Consider the following 22951-nt stretch of genomic DNA (forward strand, 5'->3'; position numbering starts at 1 on the left):
ATACTTTTAGCGAAACCTACTCGCACAGAAGAAAGAGTCTTTCAAATAAACCAAATATCCAGTACCGTTTGGAAGATTCTCAATGACCTCTGAAATTCAGGCCACCATCAGGAGTTGTCATTCTTGGGTATCCCCAATAAAGATTGAGAGGACAACCTTGGTCCGGCTGGTGGTCCAAGAGGAACACAAATGAGTCTTGGAAGCCCGGAGAAGCAACAACCACAGTTGGAAATTCAACTTCCCATGTTTTTTTCCATCAGCATCAAAGCAGCAGGATTAAGGTTTCGACCAGGAATGTCCAACCTCGCTAACTTGAACACCTGAGGACTTCAACTCCCAGAATTCCTCAGACAGCCACACTGGCCAGGGAATTCTGGGAGTTGGAAGTCCACAAGTCCACAAGTCTTAAAGTTGCCAAAGTTGGAAGTTCCTGGTTTAGAAGGAAGTAAAGTATCTGATGATAAAGAAAGAAGAGAGCAAATTTCTCAGAAAACCTTCTCCAAACCCAGATCAAGGATTCCTTTGGAGAAAAAGTATAAATTCTTTCCTTTCAGTTCCTTCCTTTATTTCTGGATTTTGATGCCTTCCCCTTTAAGATCATTCTACTAACAAGTGTCAACTCATAAAATATTTCTATGGTCTTTTTGGAGTTGCCAACAGAAAGGGAGGGAGGAATGGGGTTTGAAAGAGCAGTGCGGCAGCTTGGAAACTGAAGGTGCATTCCATAAATAGTTTTTCAAAGATAGTAACTAAGTGACTGAAGTTTCTGCCATGCAAAATTTTAACTGGAGAACATGATTGATGACTCTTGGCTATGGACTCTTGGCTTGGTCCCATTGGAGAATATGAATTACGATATATGCAGAGCGTGGGAAAAAGCTTGGGTCACAGCTGACAATGACTGATGTGCCTCAGAGTCGACTACACCTAGGCAGTGCCGGACACGTTAACTCCCAATAAATCCTTTGGAAGTTTTGGAAGTTTGGCTCGAGACTCATGATTTAATTGGGGTAAATGCCGGAATCCTGACAACAAGATTACAATCTAAGGATTAGATTAGGCGAGCATGACCATATGGGACATATCTTTGTTTCCTAAGAGCATGAGGTTCAGGTCTCAGAAGTTATGAAAACCGAACATGGGGCCCATCTGCTACTTGCCATAATTTTGGCCAGCAGAATAAAACAGCATTTGAAAAAGAAGGCCATTCCCTATTTCAGCGGGAAAACATAGAATTTTTATACTGACCTTCCCCTACGTTTGTTAATCTGAGCTTCCTTCCACAATTCTACTCTGACCAAACATAGGTAGTGTCAGATTCGGGATATTGTCAGCGTTCCAGCACACCTCCATTCCAGTCAGTAACTCCGAGACAGACATATCTCAAAAGTACCTTTATTAGAATAGCACCTGGCACATCTGTGGAAACCCGGATCTAAAGTTTTTTTTCGGCTTTCCACAATTTCCCAAACTACAAATCCATCCCCACTTGGCTGTCATCACGTCACATGGCCCAATTATGACCTTTCCAAAAGTAAGATCCTTATTTCATCCTGCACCATACTCAACCACCTTGAACTAACAGAAGAATTTTATTTTATTGACTTAGAGCTACTCAGTTGAAATCTCACCCCTCCTCTCCCACTTTCTCAGGCTATGTGGCAGCATGGAATATAGTTTCCAAAGCTGACAGGTAATCCTTGAGTTACAACAGTTCGCTTAGTGGTGGTGCAAAGTTACAACAGCGCTGAAAAATGGGACTTAGGACTGTTTTTCACTGTTAGAACCTTTGCAGCCTCACCATGATCATGGGATCAAAATTCAGATGCTGGGCACTTGCTTCACACTTACGACAGTGGCAGTGTCCCAGAGTTGTCACTTTTGCAACTTTCTGACAAGCAAAGTCAATGGGGAAGCTTAGCAACCGGGTTAGTAAGTTACCCACTGCAGTGATCCACTTAACAACGGAGGCAAGAAAGGTTGTAAAATGGGGCAAAGCTCACTGAACAAATGTCTCACTTAGCAACAGAAATTGGGGGCTCAATTACGGTCATACGTCGAGGACTGACTGCAGTTCGAATTTGAATTTTTGGAATTTTGGAATTTTGAAATTTTGAATCTTTGAATGTTTGAATATTTGAATTTTTGAATTTTTGAATTTTTGCATCTTTGCATTTTTGCATCTTTGCATTTTTGAATCTTTGCATTTTTGCATTTTTGCTTGAATTTGAATTGAATTTTGAACTTTGAATTCTTCAACCGGCATGAGGAATGGCTGAGGAATTCTGGGAGTTGAAGTCCACAAGTTTTAAAGTTCCCAAGTGTGGAGACCCTCTGGTTGAAATCATTTATTTTATTCACGGTGTGGGAAATGCACATAAGTCCCTCTCTTGCAGAATTGGAGAACTTCTGCCTCGGAGCATTCTGTGCATCTCGGCCCTTGTTTCCTAGAGATTTTGCTGGATCCCCCTGTTCTCTTGGCAGGAGTTTTCTAGAGAGACTGACATGATGAAGGGGGTGGGTGGGGGGAGAGGAAGCATGTCTTGAAAAATCTGATTTCAGGGAAACAGATGGCAAATGTTAAAGGCAGAGACGTGGCAGGCATTCCACCATCTGCTCTCCTCATCTCCCCGGAGGATTCAAGATTACGAGAAGAAGGTGAGTGAAGAAGCTTGGAAATCGATTCACACGCAATTAGCTAAATGACAGCGTAAAGGATGCGTCAACTTTTAAGAGCCCGTTTCAACGACATGGGACACAATCAGGAGTAGGTCTGCTGGGGGTTCACGGGGGTTCGGGAGAGCCCCTAGCTAAGATTCTGCACAGTTTAGAGAACCCCCAAATTCCACAGGCTGGCTCCGCCCTGCCCACTCCTCCCCACATACACTTTGGATGCAGGTAAGTGCAGGGCCTGCACAGAGGCTCGGGGAGGGTGAAGAATGGGCCTCCCGGAAGTTCTGGAAGGCCAGAAATGGGCCCGTTTCCAGCTTCCAGATAACCTCCGGAGTCCGGGGAAGACATTTTCACCCTCCCAGAGGCTTGATAGAAGCCTCCGGAGCCCGGGGAGGGCAAAACTGCACACATGCCCTGCCATGGTGCAGGAGGCTGACTAGGCCACACCTGTCAGAGTATATTCATGAACTGGAATAGAGCTTGGTACCAAAGTCAGCCAGTGAATAGGCATAGCAACTAAATCAGCCAGTGAGGATAGTTTGGAAACTGAAACTAGATTTAGCCTAGGCTGGAAACTGAAACTAAAAGTAACCTAGGCGGGGCTCTGTATTATTAAGCTCTGCAGCTATATTGAGCTCTGAGTCTGTCTATTGAAGATGAAACTAATTTGCTTGCTTGCCAAAGTTGCTTGCAACATGTTTCCGTCTGAGTTTGTTGGAGAAATCTACAAGTGGTTTGTAAAATCTACTTATGTTTATAAATATGTTAAATGAAGCACCAGCCATCTGTGTTTATTTTTCTGGTGCTGAATAATTGCTGCAAAACTCTCAGTAACATCCACCATGGCCACACCCACCCAGCAACCGGGCAGAGTACCCGTTGCTAAAAAAAATTTTTTGAAGCCCATCCCTGGACACAATGGCACTTTCCGCTTCCTCTGTCAGAAAAGTGATCTCAGCCGCGGCTGAAAATGCAAAACCAGAAACAGGTTTTGCAGACAGACATCAGTCCCCTTTAAAACTCAATTCAATGCAGAATAGAGCTTGGAGGTCTTCTAGTCCAGCCTCCCTGGTCAGTGGTGGAATTCAATTTTTTTTTACTACCGGTTCTGTGGGTGTGGCTTGATGGGCGTGGCAGGGAAAGGATACTGCAAAATCCCCCTTCCCTCCCCACTCCACTAACCTGCTTTCCATCTCCGTTCTCCTGTGCAGGGCAACCAAAGGAGACCCAGCCAATCAGCTGGGACTCAATGGGAGGGGGAGAATAGATGGGGGCGGGGCCAGTCAGAGGCAGTATTTACTGGTTCTCTAAACTACTCCAAATTTCTGCTACCGGTTCTCCAGAACTGGTCAGAACCTGCTGAATACCACCTCTGGAGGGGAGGGGTGAGAAGAGCCTGACGAAGCACCCAATGTGAGTGACAACAAGTTGGCCATGCCCACCTAGTCACATGACCACCTAGCCATGCCCACCCAGCCGGTCATTAGGCAGATCATATTAGTGGTCCACAGGATTTAAAATTATGGATTTAGTGGTCCCTGATGTCTGAAAGATTGGTGACTCTTGATCTAGGAGAAGGAGCTGGCAGAAGCTGGGGGTGGAATTAAAAGAGGCTTCAGCCTAGAATCTCTACATAGCCACAAGCAGATTAAAATCCATGCCCTTTCAAATTCCATTGACCTTTACCTAACTCCAAGCAGGTACCAAGTCAGAAGATTCCTGTGAACTTTGTTTAACAATAAATAATTTAATTGGGTGCTTCGTGTGTGCATCTTTCATGCCTGACAGCCTCTTTGAGTAAACCAGGTGAAGAGACAGACACAGGAAATACAAGAATGCCACTTTAATGATATTTGGTACAATAACCAGGTTTGAAATTTCCTCTGTTTTCTCCCGCAGGAAAGATCAAACTGGGTTTATATTGAGTTCTTTCGATTTTCCCAAGCTATGTTTACGTTTTCAACTATTAGTTGCCACCTATTTTCTTCAGACTCATTCTTTGTCCTCCTTTATCCCAAAGGCATTGACAACTGTTTGCCTTCCAACAAGACTAAATGGTCTCTCATCAGACTGGGTTGGAACAGTTGTGCGAGTACAACCCAGGCAAAATAATTATGAAATTGAACCTTCTATAGACTAGAACTAAGCTCATCAGATCCAAAAGCCAGTGTTCTCCACTGCAGCAGAGACATATACGGAGAGAGGCGGTGGAATTAAGTGGCAGTGACGGGGTATGACAGTTCAATTAAAATGAAGCGTGAAAAATAAACACCAGCGATTTTTTGTTACAGCAGTAATTGATGGCCACTGGCTTCGCAGTGTCAAATTCATTGTGGGAAGGGATGGAAAGCTACAATCTCTATTCAGGCCCAAATGATCAAACAAAGGTTTTGCTATATTTTTCAATTCAGCTCCATTTTGTTCTGGTGGTCTCTCTCTGAAATCATGTTGAAGGATGGTGGCTACAAGTACCATTTAATTACAACAAAAACAAGGGCAAATCAAGAATTCAAGAGAGTGAAGGGGAGATACAATAGCAATTGATAATGTCAGATCTGAGTTGCAGATTAGCTAGCTGCAATAACAACAACAAAGCAAAAGAACTGGAGAAGATAGCAAGATACAAAGGCCTGCAAATAGAAAGGGAAACACTGTGGCAAAAGAAAGCAAAGATCGTACCAAGAGTCGTAGGCAACTTGAATGTAATCCCAAACTATCTGAAGCACCACTTGAACATTTGGCATTGACAACTTCACTACCAGTCAGCTTTATTCGGAAGAACTGCAATGATACCTCGAAGACCACCCAACAACTATATCTGCCTATCCCAGGTCCTTGGGGAGGGACTCAATAGGTGGACATAAATGTCAAATCCAGTTCAAACATCTGGATGACTGTTTGACTGATCATCATAATAATATTATAATAACATGTTTATATATTTGCAACCACTGGATTGTACCAGTTCCTCCTTCGTAGGCACCACCTCTCACTAAATGACAGTTTGAGATTTCTTCTTCTTTGGGTGAGCATTTACATTTATCTACACACATCACGAATGTGCTGTGTGAATAGACGTGGGAGACCTCCTCAGTTGACTAATTAATTTCATGGGAAGTTTCTTGAAGGGTGTCCTCATTTGTGTTATGACCAAAACCTTGTTGCTTGAAGTCACAGTACGCTTGATGTTTTTGAAGCACGAAAAAGACTCGCACTGTGCTGCTCTTTTGATATTAGAAACCTAGATTATTTTTTCCCCCTGCAATTGATGTTGTGGATTAATATCCAGTATCGGCATCTTCTTTGGCTGCTGATGAAAAGCAAAACACAAACACAGAAGAAAAATAAATCGGGCCAAGGAAACACATTGTCGTGGTTATTTGAAGTATTGCAGGGTCTAACCAAGTCCCTGTCGCTATTTCAGAACCACATGGGCTGTCCAGAAGGTTTTCTGCCATTCTCCCAATGGAGTCTGTAGAGATTCTTAGACATCCACGTCTTGGTTGTCCCAAAAGTGTTTTTTCGGGAGGCCACTGGACTTTCTTATCTTTTTCTTTCGAAGACATTTCGCTTCTCTTCCAAGAAGCTTCTTCAGTTCTGACAGGATAGTGGGGAATGGAAGGATTGATACTCCTTACAAACAGTTGGTCATTTGCATCCCTTTTGAGGGTAATTGAAGCACTTGGAGGTTTATCTGTGTCCTCAGGGTCACCTGAGTAGTGCTAAAAGGATGCAAATGACCAGCTGTCTGCAAGGAATCTAAATCCTTCCATTCCTCACTATCCTGTCAGAGCTGAAGAAGCTTCTTGGATTTCTCCATAGTATCCAGATTTTTCTTCAAGGGAAGTTTAAATGAAAGACATCCAGGCATGGCACTCTTTTCAAAGTAGAAAACAAGGCATCAGAAAGGCTTCTTAAGAAAAAGAAAGATATATAATAAATGCAGAGCTAGCCACAGGATGTGCTTTAAAAAAAAACCAAGATAGAAACCCTGAAGACACAAGCAAAACCCTATCTATTTTTATGAAGACACACAACATTGAGTAGAGCTTTGATCCTACCGTTGTAGCTGCCATCTTGATTTTTTGGACCCTAGAGATGACAACCAGACAAGGAACATCATATTTCCTATCAACAACAAAAGGTCCAAAACAAAAAACCCCACCATGGGGAGAAGTTGGAAAGAATCTCTTAAACATCTGGAGAACAAGGAAGAAAAAAAAATGGAAGATTCTCTTATGGAGCAGAGAACTTTAGAGGTATGGCAAGACTGATATCAACAAAGCCTTTGGACAACTCATATGGGCTCGAGGAAGGCTACTGCCCCAAATCAATTTTGCTTCTTGGCTTGCTAACTCTACTTCCCCTCTCCTTTTCTTCCATGCAAAGCTGTCCACAAGAGAGATCTTGAAAAGTAGTAAACTGGCCAGTTTGAGCACTGCCACCCTTTTGCCAGGGGGGAGCCAGAGGTACAGGAAAAAGCTGTTTTGTCCATTGCCAGGAAGAAACATCAATGCTGCAGCATCAAGTGAAGTGTTGCAGGACAAAGCGTGCCAAGAGGTAAATTGGTCTCTTCTGAGTCTTGGTTCACCAGCCTACCGTGTATGGACTTCCTAAAATGCCATCTCCGTAATGGGGAGCTGCAGATTTTTTTTCCCCTACCTCCGTCCTTTAGTAAAACGTCTACCTTCTGCAAGATGGATTGTAAATCACCCTCAAGGAGAATGGGTGAAGGGACAGAGCCCTGGCAACCTCATCCCAACAAAGAGGACAGCGAGAACTACTCACAGCAGACAGACATAGGTCGAAAAACAAAAACACATCACCCAGGCACTTCTCCCTTTGTTTAGCAAAGATGACAGAACCACGGCAAAGAATGCAGACTGGTCCAGGGGTGTTAAGAAATACACACACACACACATACACACAAGCACCCGAGTTAAGGACGTGTCCAAGAAAAACCTGTTCCAAGCAATACTGTAGATTGACATCCTCTGCCTTTTGCAAAAAAAGAAAAAAAAAACAGTTTTGTGGCTTGTATATTTTGGTAAAAAGACAGTCCCCTTTGCAGTTTGATTCTAAGGGGGAAATTAGCCACTCGAGCTTTACACCGGCTTTTCTAAACATTCCCTGTAAATAGTACGTGATCTAACAGTCCATTTCTTGGCCTTAAAGGTGTACAACAGCTTTTTTTTTCTTTTGCAATGACAGTGCAGAAGGTGGGGGGGGGGAGAGAGAGAGAAATATGCGATCTGTTTGCTAATGAGCTGACATTGCAGTGGCTTCAGGAATATGGTAGAGTACACTACAGGCGCAAACTAGAAAGAGACAGCAGCGGCATGCGAGAACTTGAAAGCATCCGTTCAAACCTCCATGGTATTCAAGGCTGATGGAGGAGTTAATTTAAATCCAAGGGGAGAAACAAGACGGGAAATTAGACAGAGACCCACCAGTGATAAAGTTGGACATTTAAGCTGCCCTGTTGCAACATGCTCCAGCAAAAGATGTCTCGCTCCATTGTGTGAGCCAAAAAACCCCGCAATGTCTCAGCAACATCTACCTGCTGGCTCAGCCTTTGGTTACACAGGTTGGGGCTTATAAGGCAAGGTAGCTCCTTGCGCTCATCGGTGGCTTCTCCTTTCCCCCCTGAAGGACCATAAAAAGCTTCAACCTGCAGAGATCACTAACATCTGAATCACCTATAAGTAGGGGAGAAAAACCCAAACAGGGGTCTTTCCCTGAAGCATTTCTGCTTGTCCATCACACCTCCCAAGATAGGCAAAGCATCAACAGCTGAGATAGGATGAACCATCACAGAAGCTCAACTGGACGAGGAAAAGAATATGTTTTGACAAAATAATAATCATGACAATAACACTTAGCTTTACAGCCCTCTCTAAGTGGTTTACAGAGTCAGCATATTGGCCTCAACAATCTGAGTCCTCATTTTACCCACTTCAGAAGGATGGAAGACTGAGTCAACCTTGGGCCCATGAGGATTGAACTCCTCACGGTGGGCAGAGTTCACAATAGCAATAGTACTTAGACTTATACGCTATTTCTAAGTTCTAGGCAGCCTTCTCTAAGCGGTATACAGAATCAGCCTCTTGCCCCCAACAATTGGGGTCCTCATTTTACCCACCTTGGAAGGAGGGAAGGCTGAGTCAACCTTGAGTCTGGTGAGATTCGAACTGCCAAATTGCAGGCAGCCGGCAGTCAGCAGAAGTAGTCTGCAGTACCGCCCTCTAACCACTGTGCCACTGTGGTTCATAGTGTTGGGTTGTTGTTTTTGTCAGTCTCCAAAATTTTCCTTCTCTGTCTTTTTCAAACTTATCCTATTTCAGAAATGCCCCAAGTTACAGCAGACTAGACACCCTAATCTCCGAGGAAAGTTTCCTTTCTGAGACAGCAAGGACCAGGTTCACCCAAGATGCTAAGCCAAAAGTTGTGGGCCAAACCACAGTGGCATGTTCCATAAGGCACGGTTGAACAAAGACAGGATTTGCAACATCGCAGCCATGGCTACATCCTTACTTGAGCTGACATCATGGGGTGAATTCAATCTTAGAAAACATTCTTAAAATAAAATTTAAATTTTTTTTAGTTCAACCATCCTGAAAACAACCCGTTCTCCATTTTCTGTCATTCCGATTCCAGCATGGATCTGTGTTTCTTCAGTCTCTGTTGGAATCACTCTCGTTTGTTTAGTTGACAAATGTATAGGGATGCCCATCAACTAAAGGGAATTCTGGGAGCGAACCAAGAATAAAAGCACAATACAATTATCCACTGAATTATCAACAAGAATTAAAGTGAGAAAGCCACCACTGAAGCTCCAATAAAAGTCACTTCCGTAGATCAACCACACCGTGCCAGCTACATGCACCTTTCCGTGTTGAAGGATAGTCAACTGATAGACACTGATTCATGTAGTAGAAATGTTGGTAAGGGGCAGCAAAACACATTAAGTTCTCCCTTAGATTTGGTAGATGTGGCTTGCTATCCTACTATTGGAGTGGAAGAAAGATTCAACTGTCATCCATTGAATTTTTGCATCTGGGTTGAGGCTGGGTCTACCTGTTTCCCCACCGACCTCAAGCAGCAAATTCATCAGATTGTCCACATGGTAAAACTTTGAGTTCATTCTTTACAGTAGTTCACCCATGGCCCATCTCAAGATGTTAATGGGTAAGATACTGATATGGTCCAACAGGAGACTCTTGGCCCTCTAATTCTGACAAACAATCCCAGAGTTCCCTAGGAAAGTTTAAGGGCAACATGTATCAACAGGCAGCGGCTGTTAAATTATCTACCGGTTGCAAATCTAAGGCACATTGGAAACAATCCTTGAGGAATGATAAGAAGCCACTTGACCATGAGAAGAAAAGAATCTGTAGGGAGCCAGTTCAATCTAGGGGTTAAGGCACCAGGCTAGAAAGCAAGAGACCATGAGTTCAAATCCCATCTTAGTCATGAAAGCCTGGGAGGGTGACTTTGGACAAATTACCAGGAAATGGTGAATTCTAGTTTTCCCTTAAGCATTAAAACTAGCTGGGTGACTTTGGTCCAATCACCAGGAGATGGTGAATTCTAGTTTTCCCTTAAGCATTAAAACTAGCTGGGTGACTTTGGTCCAATCACCAGGAGATGGTGAATTCTAGTTTTCCCTTAAGCATTAAAACTAGCTGGGTGACTTTGGTCCAATCATTGGGAGACTGTGCGTTCTAGTCCCCCTTTAGATATGAAAGCTGTCCGGATGATCTTGGGCCAGTCATTCTCTCTTAGCCCAACTCCCCTCAGGAGTTGCTGTTATGGGCAGAACAAGGAAGAAAGTGTGTTGAATATGTTTGCCACCTTGAGTTATTTGTAAAAATAAAACACAGGCAGAAGAGATACAAATAAATAAATATAATCATAAGTCAGATTAACCCATCAGGATTGGCAACCACTAGCTCATTTGTAGAAAGGCAGGGCATCACCCTTGGCATACGACTATAAATATCTCCTGATGTTTCAAAAACAATTGCTTTCAGGTTTGGCACGAATAGCCTCCATTTGGATCATTTATCTGCAGCTGCAGAATGTTAAACATTCCATATCCAGGCCCACAAACAACGTGTCCACCATCACCTACCATCTATAATACATCGTCATTTTACCCCAAGAAGGTCAGCATTCCCAACCTTTCTTCTATGCCCTTGGCCAACAGGTACTGCTGTGCCTCAAGTAGGGTGGCAAAGGATTGGAACAGAGAGACAATTTGGGGCTGTTTTCCACTTGCTCACAAAAAGTTAGAACTGGGCCCCATCTGCTTTAAACCCATTTGTCTGATGAGGAGCTACTGCCAAGTGGATAGAAATGTCATCTTTCTCCTGAACAATTAGGGCATCCGCTGCCATACAAGGCTGACTAATTTGAGCATGAAAAACAGATGGCAGTTCTAACAATCACATTGATCTTTGAGGAGTCACCTACTCAAAGGCACTGGACCTACAAATACTAAGAACATTTAAATAAAACAATACGGCCACTAGGCTTATGACTTCTTGAGAAAATTCATCTGGCCCCAACCCGAAAAAGAGGATAATAGGATAGCACCTCTCTGATCTCACCCAGCAGAAGACTTCTACAAGTCTTCTAGTAGCAACCTTCTAAATAACAGAATAACAGTTGGAAGGGACCTTGGAAGTCTTCCAAACCAGCCACCCTACTCAAGCAGGAGACACTAAACCATTCCAGACAAGTTGCTGTCCACTCTCTTCTTGAAAACCACCAGTGATGGAGTATCCGCAGTTTCTGGAGGCAAGTCATTCCACAGATTAATCATTCTGTTTTCCTTGTTTTCAAGGTTGCTTGGTTAATGTCCCTAACTCTCATCAGCATGCCAATGCTCATAGATGATGATGTTGTATTCCATATTTCTCAGACATGGGTTCCTTAATAATAACAGTAGAACAATCATAACAATCGGTGCCCATTTTAATACATCACCATGATTAAACACTAAATTAAACCTTGGCAATTTCCAGAACCCTGGATTATCGGCAAATTGTAATAATCTATGGATTCCTCAGATTAAGGAAATGTAGCTGCATAGTTGGAAAAGGAGAGATTATCCCAGTAGAACATAACCTACAGCTAGAGATGAGCCAGAATGCTGTATTGTAATAGGAACCAATATTTATCACATCTGCAACTCACTGCTGAAATCAAACCTATTTGTCCCACAGTGTTGATGCTGCTGTCTTCAAATTGGGTGAAACAAAAGTTGAGTTTCGAACACATAGCTGGATTCTGAGATACTACATCTCAAAAGAGGGTTATGCTAAGTGCTTAAAATATAAGAATGAGGTGTAGTTTAAGAAAACATGTGCCCCAAATGCCTATGATGCACATAAGAGAAATAAACCTATGATCCAAGCTCTAAAGCTAACTAAGAATTTACAGTGAATTCCCACCAATAGTTTAAGGAAGGACTGAGGTACAGCCCAAATATCTTTCCTCTTCTTCTTCCTTAAGAGTAGGGTTAGCATCCTTGATGCAGAACCCACAGCCAAGTAGATGCATGAGGCTCTACTGGTGGAGAAGAAGGTCTACTATGGCCTTCAAAGGTTTCCAGATGTGGCCATTGCAACATCAGCCCAACATAAATAAACGAGGGACCATTTCCAGTCTGCATATTCCTCTGAACAAAATAGTAATAATAAGACCAAGATACACAAACCACATCCGCTAACACAATTCTGAATTCAAACCCACTTCGCTCTGTTCACAACACTCACTGAAGCCTCCAGATCAAATGAACCCATTTCCTGGATTCCCACAATCCACTGAACCACAAATAAATCAGGTGGGCTGGGTTCACACAACATGTTCAGCCTTGCCAAATGTTCTCGTCACTCTTCTAGGCCACTCTGAGTAAACACGCTTTGGCTTTAGATGTAAGGAAATACACACAGATTGTAGGCCGAGCAAGATTCAAAATCCAATATTATGTCTTTGTTGTTGTTGTTGTTGTTGTTGTTGTTGTTGTTGTTGTTGTTATTTTACTTGGGTCACATGTAGCAAGGAAAGCGAAAGCATTGTCACAGTAAGTCAAGTAACGCTGATGAGTATATAAATATAATACAGTTCAATTTCAGGTTGATTAACCCTGTTTAAATGTCACTCTATTTCAGAGTAGCATTGGAAGCATCAAAGTATTGCTTCTCCATAAGAGTGGTTAATAAAAAATTTGCCGGGATTGGGATTAGATGGCAGGGGAACTAATTTAGAATATCAACAAAAGTCCACAGATCGTTATTGATTATAGTTGTATTTCCACTGCCATAGATTTCATGAGATTCTTTGACTTGAGGAGTCAAAAATAACCTGGCTAGTTTCAAAAATTGTGTTTCTCAATTTGGAGAGACCTCAGGAAAGTTTGTTTGTTTGGGTTTTTTTTTTGCTCAGAAAGGACATTCAAAAGAGTGGTTGGTGGGTTAGGGGGTCCAGAATCTTCTGGAAGGCCCTCTTGAAGTAGGTTTCTAGGAGGCATTAGATTATAGGAAGTTTTATTCGTTATGTCCAGAAGTGTTTGCTCCTGAGCATCTCTCAGCAATATAAATCCACACACATTTAAAAAGATGGCTTCGGTTTGAAACATCAAATTAGGTTGATTCCATCTTGTAAAGAAATTCCAGGGGGAAAAGGCTTTTGTCCCTAGAAAAAAAGCCTTTGAAATTCAGATATGATTTGGTCACATCTGATCTGAGCCAACCCAATCCAGAAAATGTATTTGAGTTGGCTGTCCAACCAGATCTCATTTAAAAAGGATTGAATCTTTGCCTGGTCTCATCAAACTCTAAATATAGATATAATTTGTGTTGGGTATCTTAATGGTCTCTCTCCCCCCCTCTCCCTCTCCCTCTCCCTCTCTCTTCCTCTCTTTCTCTCCCTCCCTCTCTCTCCCTCTCTTTCCAGCTCTCTTTCCTTCTCCCCCTCCCTCCCTCTCTTTCTCTCTCTCCCTCTCCCCTTCTTCTCTCTTTCTCTCCCTCCCTCTCTCTCCAGCTCTCTCTCTCCTCCCTCTTCCCCCTCTCCCCCTCCCTCCTACTCTCCCTCTCTCTCCCTCTCTTTCTCTCCTTCCCTCTCTCTCCAACTCTCTCTCCCTCTCCCCACTCTTTCCCTCTCTTTCTCTACCTCCGTCTCTCTCTCCCCCCCTTCTGGAATTTTGACCACATGATTGCAGGGATGCTACAAGGGGCCTAAGTGTAAGATGTTTTTTTTTCAGCCCAGTCATTATTTTGGACATTAAATGAAGAGTTGTAAGTTGAGGTCTACCTTTGGTCCATAGGAGCTCCATGAGAGATTGGAGATTTGACTTTCAAATTCCAATACTGAGCAATATTCAGACAAGTCCTATTCAACCTTAGTCTATCCCGGAGTGGGATACTGGTGTTATGGGGATAACCCAATTGCTCCTGGGAAGAAGGGGTAAATATAAGTGTCATCCTGTTTAATTTCAATTTAAAAAGGCATTATTTCAAGACAGCAAAGATCCTGGGGAATCTTCTGTTCTTAGCTTCTTTAAACAAAGTTTGGCCATTTGGAGCAAGGCTGTGAAAACAGGTCAATTTGATCTACTGCTCTGCCACAGAGCGGGGTAACATTAAAAAAAAATAAGCATATGTGTATACACTTGTATGCATGTAAATCCTTACAAGCAAAGTAATTCGATAGAACTGGAACTTGCAACCTTCTCTATGCTAAAGTCTACAGGGGTACCTGCTAAGATGGGTGTCTGATCATTGACACGACTGGAGGGAACGATATTGCCTCAGTGGACTGGGGCCACCACATAGCCCCTCTGAGTGGAGTTGGAAGGGACCTTGGAGGTCTTCTAGTCCAACCCTCCCTGCTCAAGCAGGAGATCCTAACACCATTCCAGACAAATGGCTGTCCAACCTCTTCTTCAAAGCCTCCAGTGACGGAGCGCCCACAACCTTTGAAGGCGAGCTGTCCCATTGGTTTTATCTCACTGTCAAGACATTTCTCCTTAGTTTGTTTCTCTCCTTGATGTGTTTCCACCCATTGCTTCTTGTCCTGCCTTTAGGTGCTTTGGAGAATAGCTTGACTCTCTCTTCTTTGGGGCAGCCCCTGAAAGACTGGAAGACTTCTATCATGTCATCTCTTATCCTTCTCTTCCCTAGACTAGCCATGCCCAGTTCCTGCAACCGTTCTTCGTATGTTTTATCCGCCATTCCCCTAATCATCTTGGTTGCTCTTTTCTGCGTTCCTTCCAGAAGAAACTGACTTCATTTACAGCTTATCCATTCATCTCTCATTCTCAAATTGGCTAGGCCCTGAAGTAAGAGACCCCCACAGCCTTTGGTCCTAACTCCCACTCCTTTACCCTCAAACTAACCTCTATTGACCTCATCCCATTCCTAAGAGGTCTGTACGGTGCGTGCATAAGTGCACAATCGTGCCAACCATCCCTGTCCTATTGTCCCCAATTATTAGTTTCTATTTCTTACATTTAAACCATGTTTATTCTTATTTCTATTGCATTGTAAGTTTTTTGACCAAATAAATAAATAAAATAAAGATACAAATCCATATCTTTACCGATATTCCTGCTCCCAAATCAAAACGTGACCTGAACGGACCTGAAGTATCAGCTGCAGTGTATCAAACACCAATTGATTTGTTTTCCTTAACCCTACTACTTCATTCCTTCTCTTTTTTTTTAATCGCTCAGAAAAGCCTCCAAAAAAAAAGAAGGGAAAAAAAATTGAGTATACATCTGTGGTGCTAATTTTTTTCCTTCCTTTCCAGCTCATCAAGCTTTCTACACCATTTCTCTGCCTGCCCTCCAGTTCCTAGGGCATCCATCAGTTTGCACTGCCTTCTCTCTCTCACACACACGCAAACACATGTGCACATGCGCGCACACACTCTCTGCAAGGAGAAAAGCTATTTTAAGGCAGAAAGGGGGCAAAAATCCATCCTCCCCTGTATCATGCCAAGGTCACTTTAAAAACCAACCGCCTCAACATATTAGTTGTAAAATAATGCTCCCTACCAATACTGCACATCCATTTATATAAACCCCAACAATGAGTGTATGTGTCTTTTATTTGCCTTGATCTTCCAAAGGCTTAAGAGGAAGGAAGAGAAAGCTAGTCCACATTCTGCCTGAAAGAATCAACCCATTTTTTTTGTTGTTGTTGTAAAGGGCACGCCGGAAGCCCTGCGAAATAAATTAATCTCTCCCTACGTTGGGCTGTTTTGCAACACAGTCCTCTGGTTTATTGTCCCGCAGCATTGGATGTTGGGGCAGAAAGAGGAGGATGGAGGAAGAGAAGAGGGTGTGAAACAATGTGGAATTGTTAAGGAAAACCCAGGCGGCTACTCACATGCGTTGGTGACCGAAAAACTGTTTGAGGAGTCCAGGTGATCCACATGGTAGTTCAAATGGAACGGCTTCTCTGTGAAATTTTGGTTGGTGTTGTACAACTGCACAGCAAATCGGAAGGCGCTGTGTTCCTGGACAGTGTTTCTCATGAAAAGTCCTCCTGTAATGGAGAAGACAGAGAGTGTGTGTTTTGTTGTTGTTGTTGTTGTTGTTGTTGTTGTTGTTGTTGTTGTTGTTGTTTTTAAGCTGGGGATGGGGGTAGAACAGAAGGATCTTCTCGTTTCAACTACTGGAGAAGGCGTTTATGATTAGCCGAGAGCATATTTCATGTCAAAAATGAGCACAGTACATAGATATGTGTCCACAGCTTCATTTTAGGAAGGATGTGTTCTCTCTCTCTCTCTTTCTCCCCCCTTCTCTCTCCCCCTCCCTCTCTCTTTCTCTCCTCTCCCTCCTTTCTCTCCCTCCTTCCTCTCTCTCTCCCCTCTCTTACTCTCTCTGTCTCTGTTTCTCTCTCTCTCCCCCTCCCCCTATCTGTCCCTCTCTCCCTCTCTCTCCCTCCCCCTCTGTCTCCCTCTCTATCCCTCCCTCTCCCGCTCTCTCCCTCTCTCCCCCTCTCTCCCCCTCTCCCTCTCTTACCCTCTCTCTCCCTCCCTCTCCTTCTCTTACCCTCTTTATCCCCCTCTCCTTCTCTTACCCTCTTTTCTTCTCCCTCCCTCTCCCACCCTCTCTCCTTCTCTCTCTTCCACCCCTCTCCCCCCTCTCTCCCTCCCTCTCTCTCTCTCTCTCTCTCTCTCTCACACACACACACATACACACATACACAGAGTCCTTCTCTTTCTTAGACTAGACACACCAGTATGATTTAGCCTCCACAACTCTGATCGTGTTTAGGTGGGCGGCATGGATCAGAGCGACGAGAGGAAAAAATAATAACAGTTCACTTTTCCTTATTTCCTTATCCAGCCCATCCACCCAAACTTGATTTTTCGGTGTAACAGCAGCGACACAAAGCTGCCCCCCACCCCCCCACCCCCAATTCCCCCGGGGTGTTCTTTCTGCATGTGGGGGGGAGGGGGAGGGAATGAAAAAAATAAATAAATAAGACAGAGCTGGGAAGGAGGGGGCGCGAACCCCAAGAGGTTAAAAACGCTCCACGAACAAAAATGCTATTTTTAAATACGGCTTGGCATTTTCCAGCGCCCCCAGAAGAATCCAAGTGGGCAGGGAGTCGGGGGTTTTTTTTTTAATTTTTTTTTGCACTCCTACACACAGAACAGTTTTTAAACACACACGCACGCACGCACGCAGGCACACATTTGCTGCAGCAGCACGGCTGCGATGCAGGCAGACAAGGCGCAGATTATTTCCCTCCTCCACCTGCACTCTCTCGCCTCCCCCCGTCCCCCCCGACCACAGGTTTTGGCTGGGCATCCCATGCCAGCTTGGGGCTGCAGGGGGGAAGGGAGGAGGGAAGGGCACCCATGAATGCTTCGTCTTATTTGTGTCTGGCACATCGGGTTCTCTTGCCCCGCTCTCTCTCTCTCTCTCTCTCTCCCGGAGAGCCAAGCCTGGATTTATTTATTTTTTTTGCAGCCCAAAAAATAAAAATTAAAAAAAAAAAAAGGCCAGGGCACAAAAACAAAATGTCTTTGCAGGACCCTGGACAGCTCCTGGAGTTGGGCTCCAAACCGATGCCTCATCGGGGCTGGGTTCAAAATCCCCAAAAGTTTCAAAGGAAAAAAAAAGGGGGGTGAACGGTCGGTGGGCTTGGAAGCATGGAAGGGAAAAAATAATCCCACGGAAGTTTTGTTTTGGAATTCTCCCTGGACAAGCATCTCCTTGTTTTTTGGACCCAAGCAGCAAACGGCCTTCAGAAAGAAAGAAAGGAAGGAAGGAAGGAAGGAAGGAAGGAAGGAAGGAAGGAAGGAAGGAAGGAAGGAAAAAGAAAGAAAGAAAGAAAGAAAGAAAGAAAGAAAGAAAGAAAGAAAGAAAGAAAGAAAGAAAGAAAGAAAGAAAGAAAGAAAGAAAAGCTTGGCTATGAAATCTCCCTCAACAACTTCAAGCCGAGGTCCTCCCACACGGGTCCAAACGGTCCCGGACAGCATTCAAGGCAGCGCATCCCTACTCGCCCCCCCCCCCAAAAAAAACCCCTAGCTCTCCCCTCTCCCTGGTTCATTTTATCACTCCATTGAGATTCCCCGGTCGGATCGATTTCCTCCCCCCCAGTTCGGAGTAAGTCTCCATTTCCATTTCAGTTCTAACAGAGAGCAAGTCCCTCCGTTATTGCTGCCCAGTTAGGGAGGGAAGAGAGTGGAGGAAGGAGAGAGAGAGAGAAGAAGAAGAGAGAGGGAAGGGGAGAGAGAGAAGGAGAGGAGAGAGAGAAAGAGAGGAGAGAGAGAGAAGGAGAGAGAGAGAGAGAGAGGAGAGAGAGAGAGAGAGGAGAGGAGAGAGAGAGAGAAAGAGAGGAGGGGAGGCAGGGACAGAGAAGGAGGAGAGAGAGAGAGAGAAGGAGAGAGAGAGAGAGAGAGAGAGAGAGAGAAGGATAGGAGAGAGAGAGAAAGAGAGGAGGGGGAGGCAGGGAGAGAGAAGGAGAGAGAGAGAGAGAGAGAGAGTTGGATGGGGAGTTTTCAGGCGGAGCAAGCAACAAGCCCCCCTCCCCAAGGCTTTCACCCCACACTTCGCCTGAGGATGAGGAGGATGACCGCGCCAGTTGGGGAAGGGGAGATGGGGAGGCGGGAGAGAGAGAGAAAGGCCCGCTTCTCACCTATGCTGATGGTGTTGGGAAAGCCGGCGAGCGAGGGGTCCAGGAGCCCCAGGAGCAGGAGGAGGAGGACCGTGGCAGCCCCGGGTTGCCCCATGGTGGCTCTGGGCGCGTGTCGACGGGTGGCCCCTCGCGCGGCTGTGGCTGCTGCCGCTGCTGCCGCCGCCGCCGCTGCCGCTGCTGCTGCTACCACCACCACCCAGCTAGCCGGGCCGGCATCGGCGCAACCGCGGGGCGGTGTGCAGGGAAGAAGGTGGGGTGGGGGGCGCCTCCGGGAGGCCCCCCCCTCTCCGCCCCGCGTTGCTTTACGCCCCTCCTTCGCCAGCCTCCAGCCCCGGGAGGGATCCGCCGCGTCCTGCCCGGCGAGGGTGGCGGGGAGGCTCTCTTCGCTTTCCCCGCGTGGAAGGATGGAGGGAAGGAAGGCAAGGCAGGGAAGGAAGGAAAGAAGGAGGGAAAGAGGGATGGATGGAAGGAAGGAAGGAAGGAGGAGGAGGCACGCTGGCCCGCCCCCCCCCTCCTCCCTTCCCCGCCCCCCCCTCTCCCTCCTTCCTTCCTCCCTCCCTCCGCCGCCTGGCTGCCTGCCCACCCGCGGATCGGGTCACGCGGGGAGCTCCGGGTCGGGCTGAAACTTCGATTCGCCGCCGCCGCCGCCGCTTCGTTCCTTGGCGCAGAACTGCGGCGCGGCGCCTGGGGCTGGCTCGGGCTGGGGGGGCGCCGCGGCGGAGGAGGCTGCCGAGCGAAGAGCTGCAATGGATGGGTGGAGGTTTGGCAGGGGTGGGGGCGGCTAAGCAGCCAGCCGCGGGGGCTCTCAGGTGGATCTCGCTTTGAAAGCTGCGGGGGCTTCGGCACCCAGCGCCACTGCCGCCTAAAAGCCTGCCCTGGGGGGAGAGGAGGAGGAAGAAGAGGAAGAGGAGGAGGGGGTATGAGCGGGGACGGCAAGGGGAGGGTTGGCTGGGTTCCCGCGTCGCCCTCGGCTCGGCTTTACGTGGGACCGTCGGGTTGGGTTCCCACGACATGCGAAACCTGCCGCTTTTGCGGAACGGGCTGTGTGAAGCCGAGCAGGGCCGGAGGGAGGGCGGGGGGCGGGGAAGGAGGAAAGTCTCTGCTTCCAGTAGGTATCCTGCAGAGGAAGGAAGGAAGGAAGGAAGGAAGGAAGGAAGGAAGGAAGGAAGGAAGGAGGGAGGGAGGGAGGGAGGGAGGGAGGAAGGAAGGAAGGAAAGAGATGGGAAGGAAGGAAGGAAGGAAGGAAGGAAGGAAGGAAGGAAGGAAGGAAGGAGATGGGAATGAGGAGAAGGAAGGAGGGAAAGAAGGAAGGAAGGAAGGAAGGAAGGAAGGAAGGAAGGAAGGAAGGAAGGAAGGAAGGAAGGAAGGAAGGAAGGAAGGAAGGAAGGAAAGAGATGGGAATGAGGAGAAGAAAGGAGGGAAAGAAGGAAGGAAGAGAAGGAAGGAAGGAAGAGAAGGAAGGAAGGAAAAATATGGGAATGAGGAGAAGGAAGGAGGGAAGGAAGGAAGGAAGGAAAAGATGGGAATGGGGAGAAGGAAGGAGGGAAAGAGGGAAGGAAGGAGAGAAGAAAGGAAGGAAAAATATGGGAATGAAGAGAAGGAACAAGAGAAGAAAGAAAGGAAAGAGATGGGAATGATGAGAAGGATGAAGGGAAAGAAGGAAACAAGGAGAGAAGGAAGGAAGGAAGGAAGGAAGGAAGGAAGGAAGGAAGGAAGGAAGGAAGGAAGGAAGGAAGGAAGGAAGGGCTCCCGAGTCCTTCGGTCTGTGATCCTAGCCCTTCTCCTCCCCAGGAACATTAATTTCCAAGCAGGTGGGTCCAGGGGGAAGCTGAACCCTCCTGCGTGCTTTGCCTGGGGAGGGACCTGCAGCAGAGGGCAGCACAGACCCGACTTTCCCTGCTCCCAGTCAAGTTGAGCACCAGGATGGAAGACCACCCGAAAAGGCTGTGGCTGCAAGCAAACCCAACATGAAAAACCATCTTTGGGGGAACCAAAGGTGCTTTTTCTTGGGAGACAACTGGACTTTCTGGTTTTTCTTGGAAGACCTTTCGCTTCTCCTCCAAGAAGCTTCTTCAGCTCTTCAAAGAAAAACCAAGAAACCCCAAGTTGCCTCTTGAAAAAGCCCCTTTGGGACAACTATGACCTGGAGGACTGAGAATCTCCATAGATACCTTGGAAAAAGCAACTGGCAAAGAACTGGGGGGCATGGGGGGGGGGGGAACTATTGCTTGCATTTTAGCCTTGGAAGATGGCAATCACACCTGCCATCAGAAAGCTAAGCAGAATCCTGGAGGGCTTCGTGTTTGGAAGGAGTCCGTCAGGAACACTCTGGCTATGGGCTACATTGCAGTGTGGAAAAGCATCTTGAAAGGCAACAGGGAGCAAGTCAATTTCAAATGGTTGTAATTTAAAAAATAAATAAAAATAAATAAATAACCCACCTTCCCTGGAGCTGAGTTCTGCAACTCATGGTTAATTTTATTGTTTTGAAAGTGGGGGAAGAAGAATTAAAGCCAGGCTGGTATTTCACCGGAGGACTTTTGAGGTGAAGGGGCCCTTGGTGCTCTCTGATTAAGTAAAACCATCAGTAGTTAACTCTATTCCTTACTAGCACTGATAATGTTACCTAGTTGGGATCATGGAACATTTGCAAGAAAATAACCAAGCTCAGAGAGCACCAAGGACCTCTCATTTCAACCCTGAGCTACAAATATTCTCCTTTATCTGTGTTGATGTCTTTGATGGGACTTTTTGTCTAGGATCTTCCAAATATGGATGCTCTGGCAACCCCCCGCCCCAAAAAAAGAGCTAAAAATGAAAAAAATACAAGCAAGAAAAAAAGAGACACAAAGAGGTAGCTTCTGTTCTTTACAGCAGTTTTAAGTACAATTATAAATTTACTTCTTGTTCCACGATGACAACATAACTCTATTTTCCACCATTATCTGTTCTTTCTAATCATGAAAAGCATAAATCATAAGTTCATTTTGTTTCTGTTTGGTGTAAAAAGTCTACAAGGGGTTCCCAGTCAGTAATAAAGCAGAGATAACCTCTTTTCTCTGATCAAAGAAGTCAGTTCAGCTATTTTCAGCCAGTTCCATCATAACGTGGCTTTTTGGGGGGGAGAATTGCCTTTTACTGAATATTTGATGCCTCCCTCCCTCCCTCCCTCCCTTCCTTCCTTCCTTCCTTCCTTCCTTCCTTCCCTCTCTTCCTCCCTCGTTCCTTCCTTCCTTCCTTCCTTCCTTCCTTCCCTCCCTCCCTCCCTCCCTCCCTCCCTTCCTTCCTTCCTTCCTTCCTTCCTTCCTTCCTTCCTTCCTTCCCCTGGAAAAGAAAATTTGACCTTGATATCTGCTCCATGTTTCCATACTCGCTAGCATTTCTGGGACAAAAATAGGAGATTGTCATAATTATACCATTCTCATAATCAACATGAAGCCAAGGCTGTTAGAATAGAATAGAATTCTTTATTGGCCAAGTGTGATTGGACACACCAAGGAATTTGTCTTGGTGTAAATGCTCTCAGTATACATAAAAGAAAAGATACATTCCTCAAGAGTCAAGAATCATCAGGTACAACACTTAATGATAGTCATAGGGTACAATAAGCAATCAAATGACACTAGGAAACAGTCCATATAAATCACTAGGATGCAAGCAACAAAGTTACAGTCATACAGTCACAAGTGGGAGGGAATGGGTGATAAGAAGTGATGAGAAGATTAATAGTAATAGTAATGCAGACTTCGTAATAGATGAACAGTGTTGAGGGAATTATTTGTTTAGCAGAGTGATGGCGTTCGGGGAAAAACTGTCCTTGTGTCTAGTTGTTCTAGCGTGCAGGGCTCTATAGCGTCGTTTTGAAGGAAGGAGTTGAAACAGTTTATGTCCAGGATATGAGGGGTCTGTAGATATTTTCACAGCCCTCTTTTGGACTCGTGCAGTATACAGGTCCTCCATGGAAGGCAGGTTGGTAGCAATTGTTTTTTCTGCAGTCCTAATTACTCTCTGGAGTCTGTGTCTGTCTTGTTGGGTTGCAGAACCAAACCAGACAGTTATAGAGGTGCAGATGACAGACTCAATAATTCCTCTGTAGACCTGGATCAGCAGCTCCT

The 22951-nt window shown here is 45.5% G+C and overlaps 1 protein-coding gene across 10 annotated transcripts in view; it reads right to left on the bottom strand.

The window, feature by feature from the left end:
• GRIA3 (glutamate ionotropic receptor AMPA type subunit 3) overlaps window positions 1-19271 on the bottom strand; it is a 138359-nt gene extending 119088 nt beyond the window's left edge. For 6 of the 10 annotated variants that reach the window (XM_087941092.1, XM_087941093.1, XM_087941089.1 and 3 more), the window contains exons 1-2: window positions 18837-19270; window positions 16071-16229 (exon numbers count right to left, since the gene is read on the bottom strand). In XM_087941092.1, the coding sequence (XP_087797218.1) occupies window positions 16071-16229; window positions 18837-18930 (253 nt within the window). In that variant the 5' untranslated portion in view covers window positions 18931-19270. Of the gene's footprint in view, window positions 1-16070; window positions 16230-16925; window positions 17000-18836 lie in introns of those variants that run through there. The other 4 variants (XR_015745068.1, XM_087941097.1, XM_087941096.1 and 1 more) reach the window with 2 other exon arrangements.
• Window positions 19272-22951: the final 3680 nt, after the last annotated feature.

This window comes from Pseudonaja textilis, chromosome 12 (assembly GCF_049901715.1).
Source record: "Pseudonaja textilis isolate UNSWEBS1 chromosome 12, rPseTex1.2, whole genome shotgun sequence".
In the NCBI taxonomy this organism is placed as follows: domain Eukaryota; kingdom Metazoa; phylum Chordata; class Lepidosauria; order Squamata; family Elapidae; genus Pseudonaja; species Pseudonaja textilis.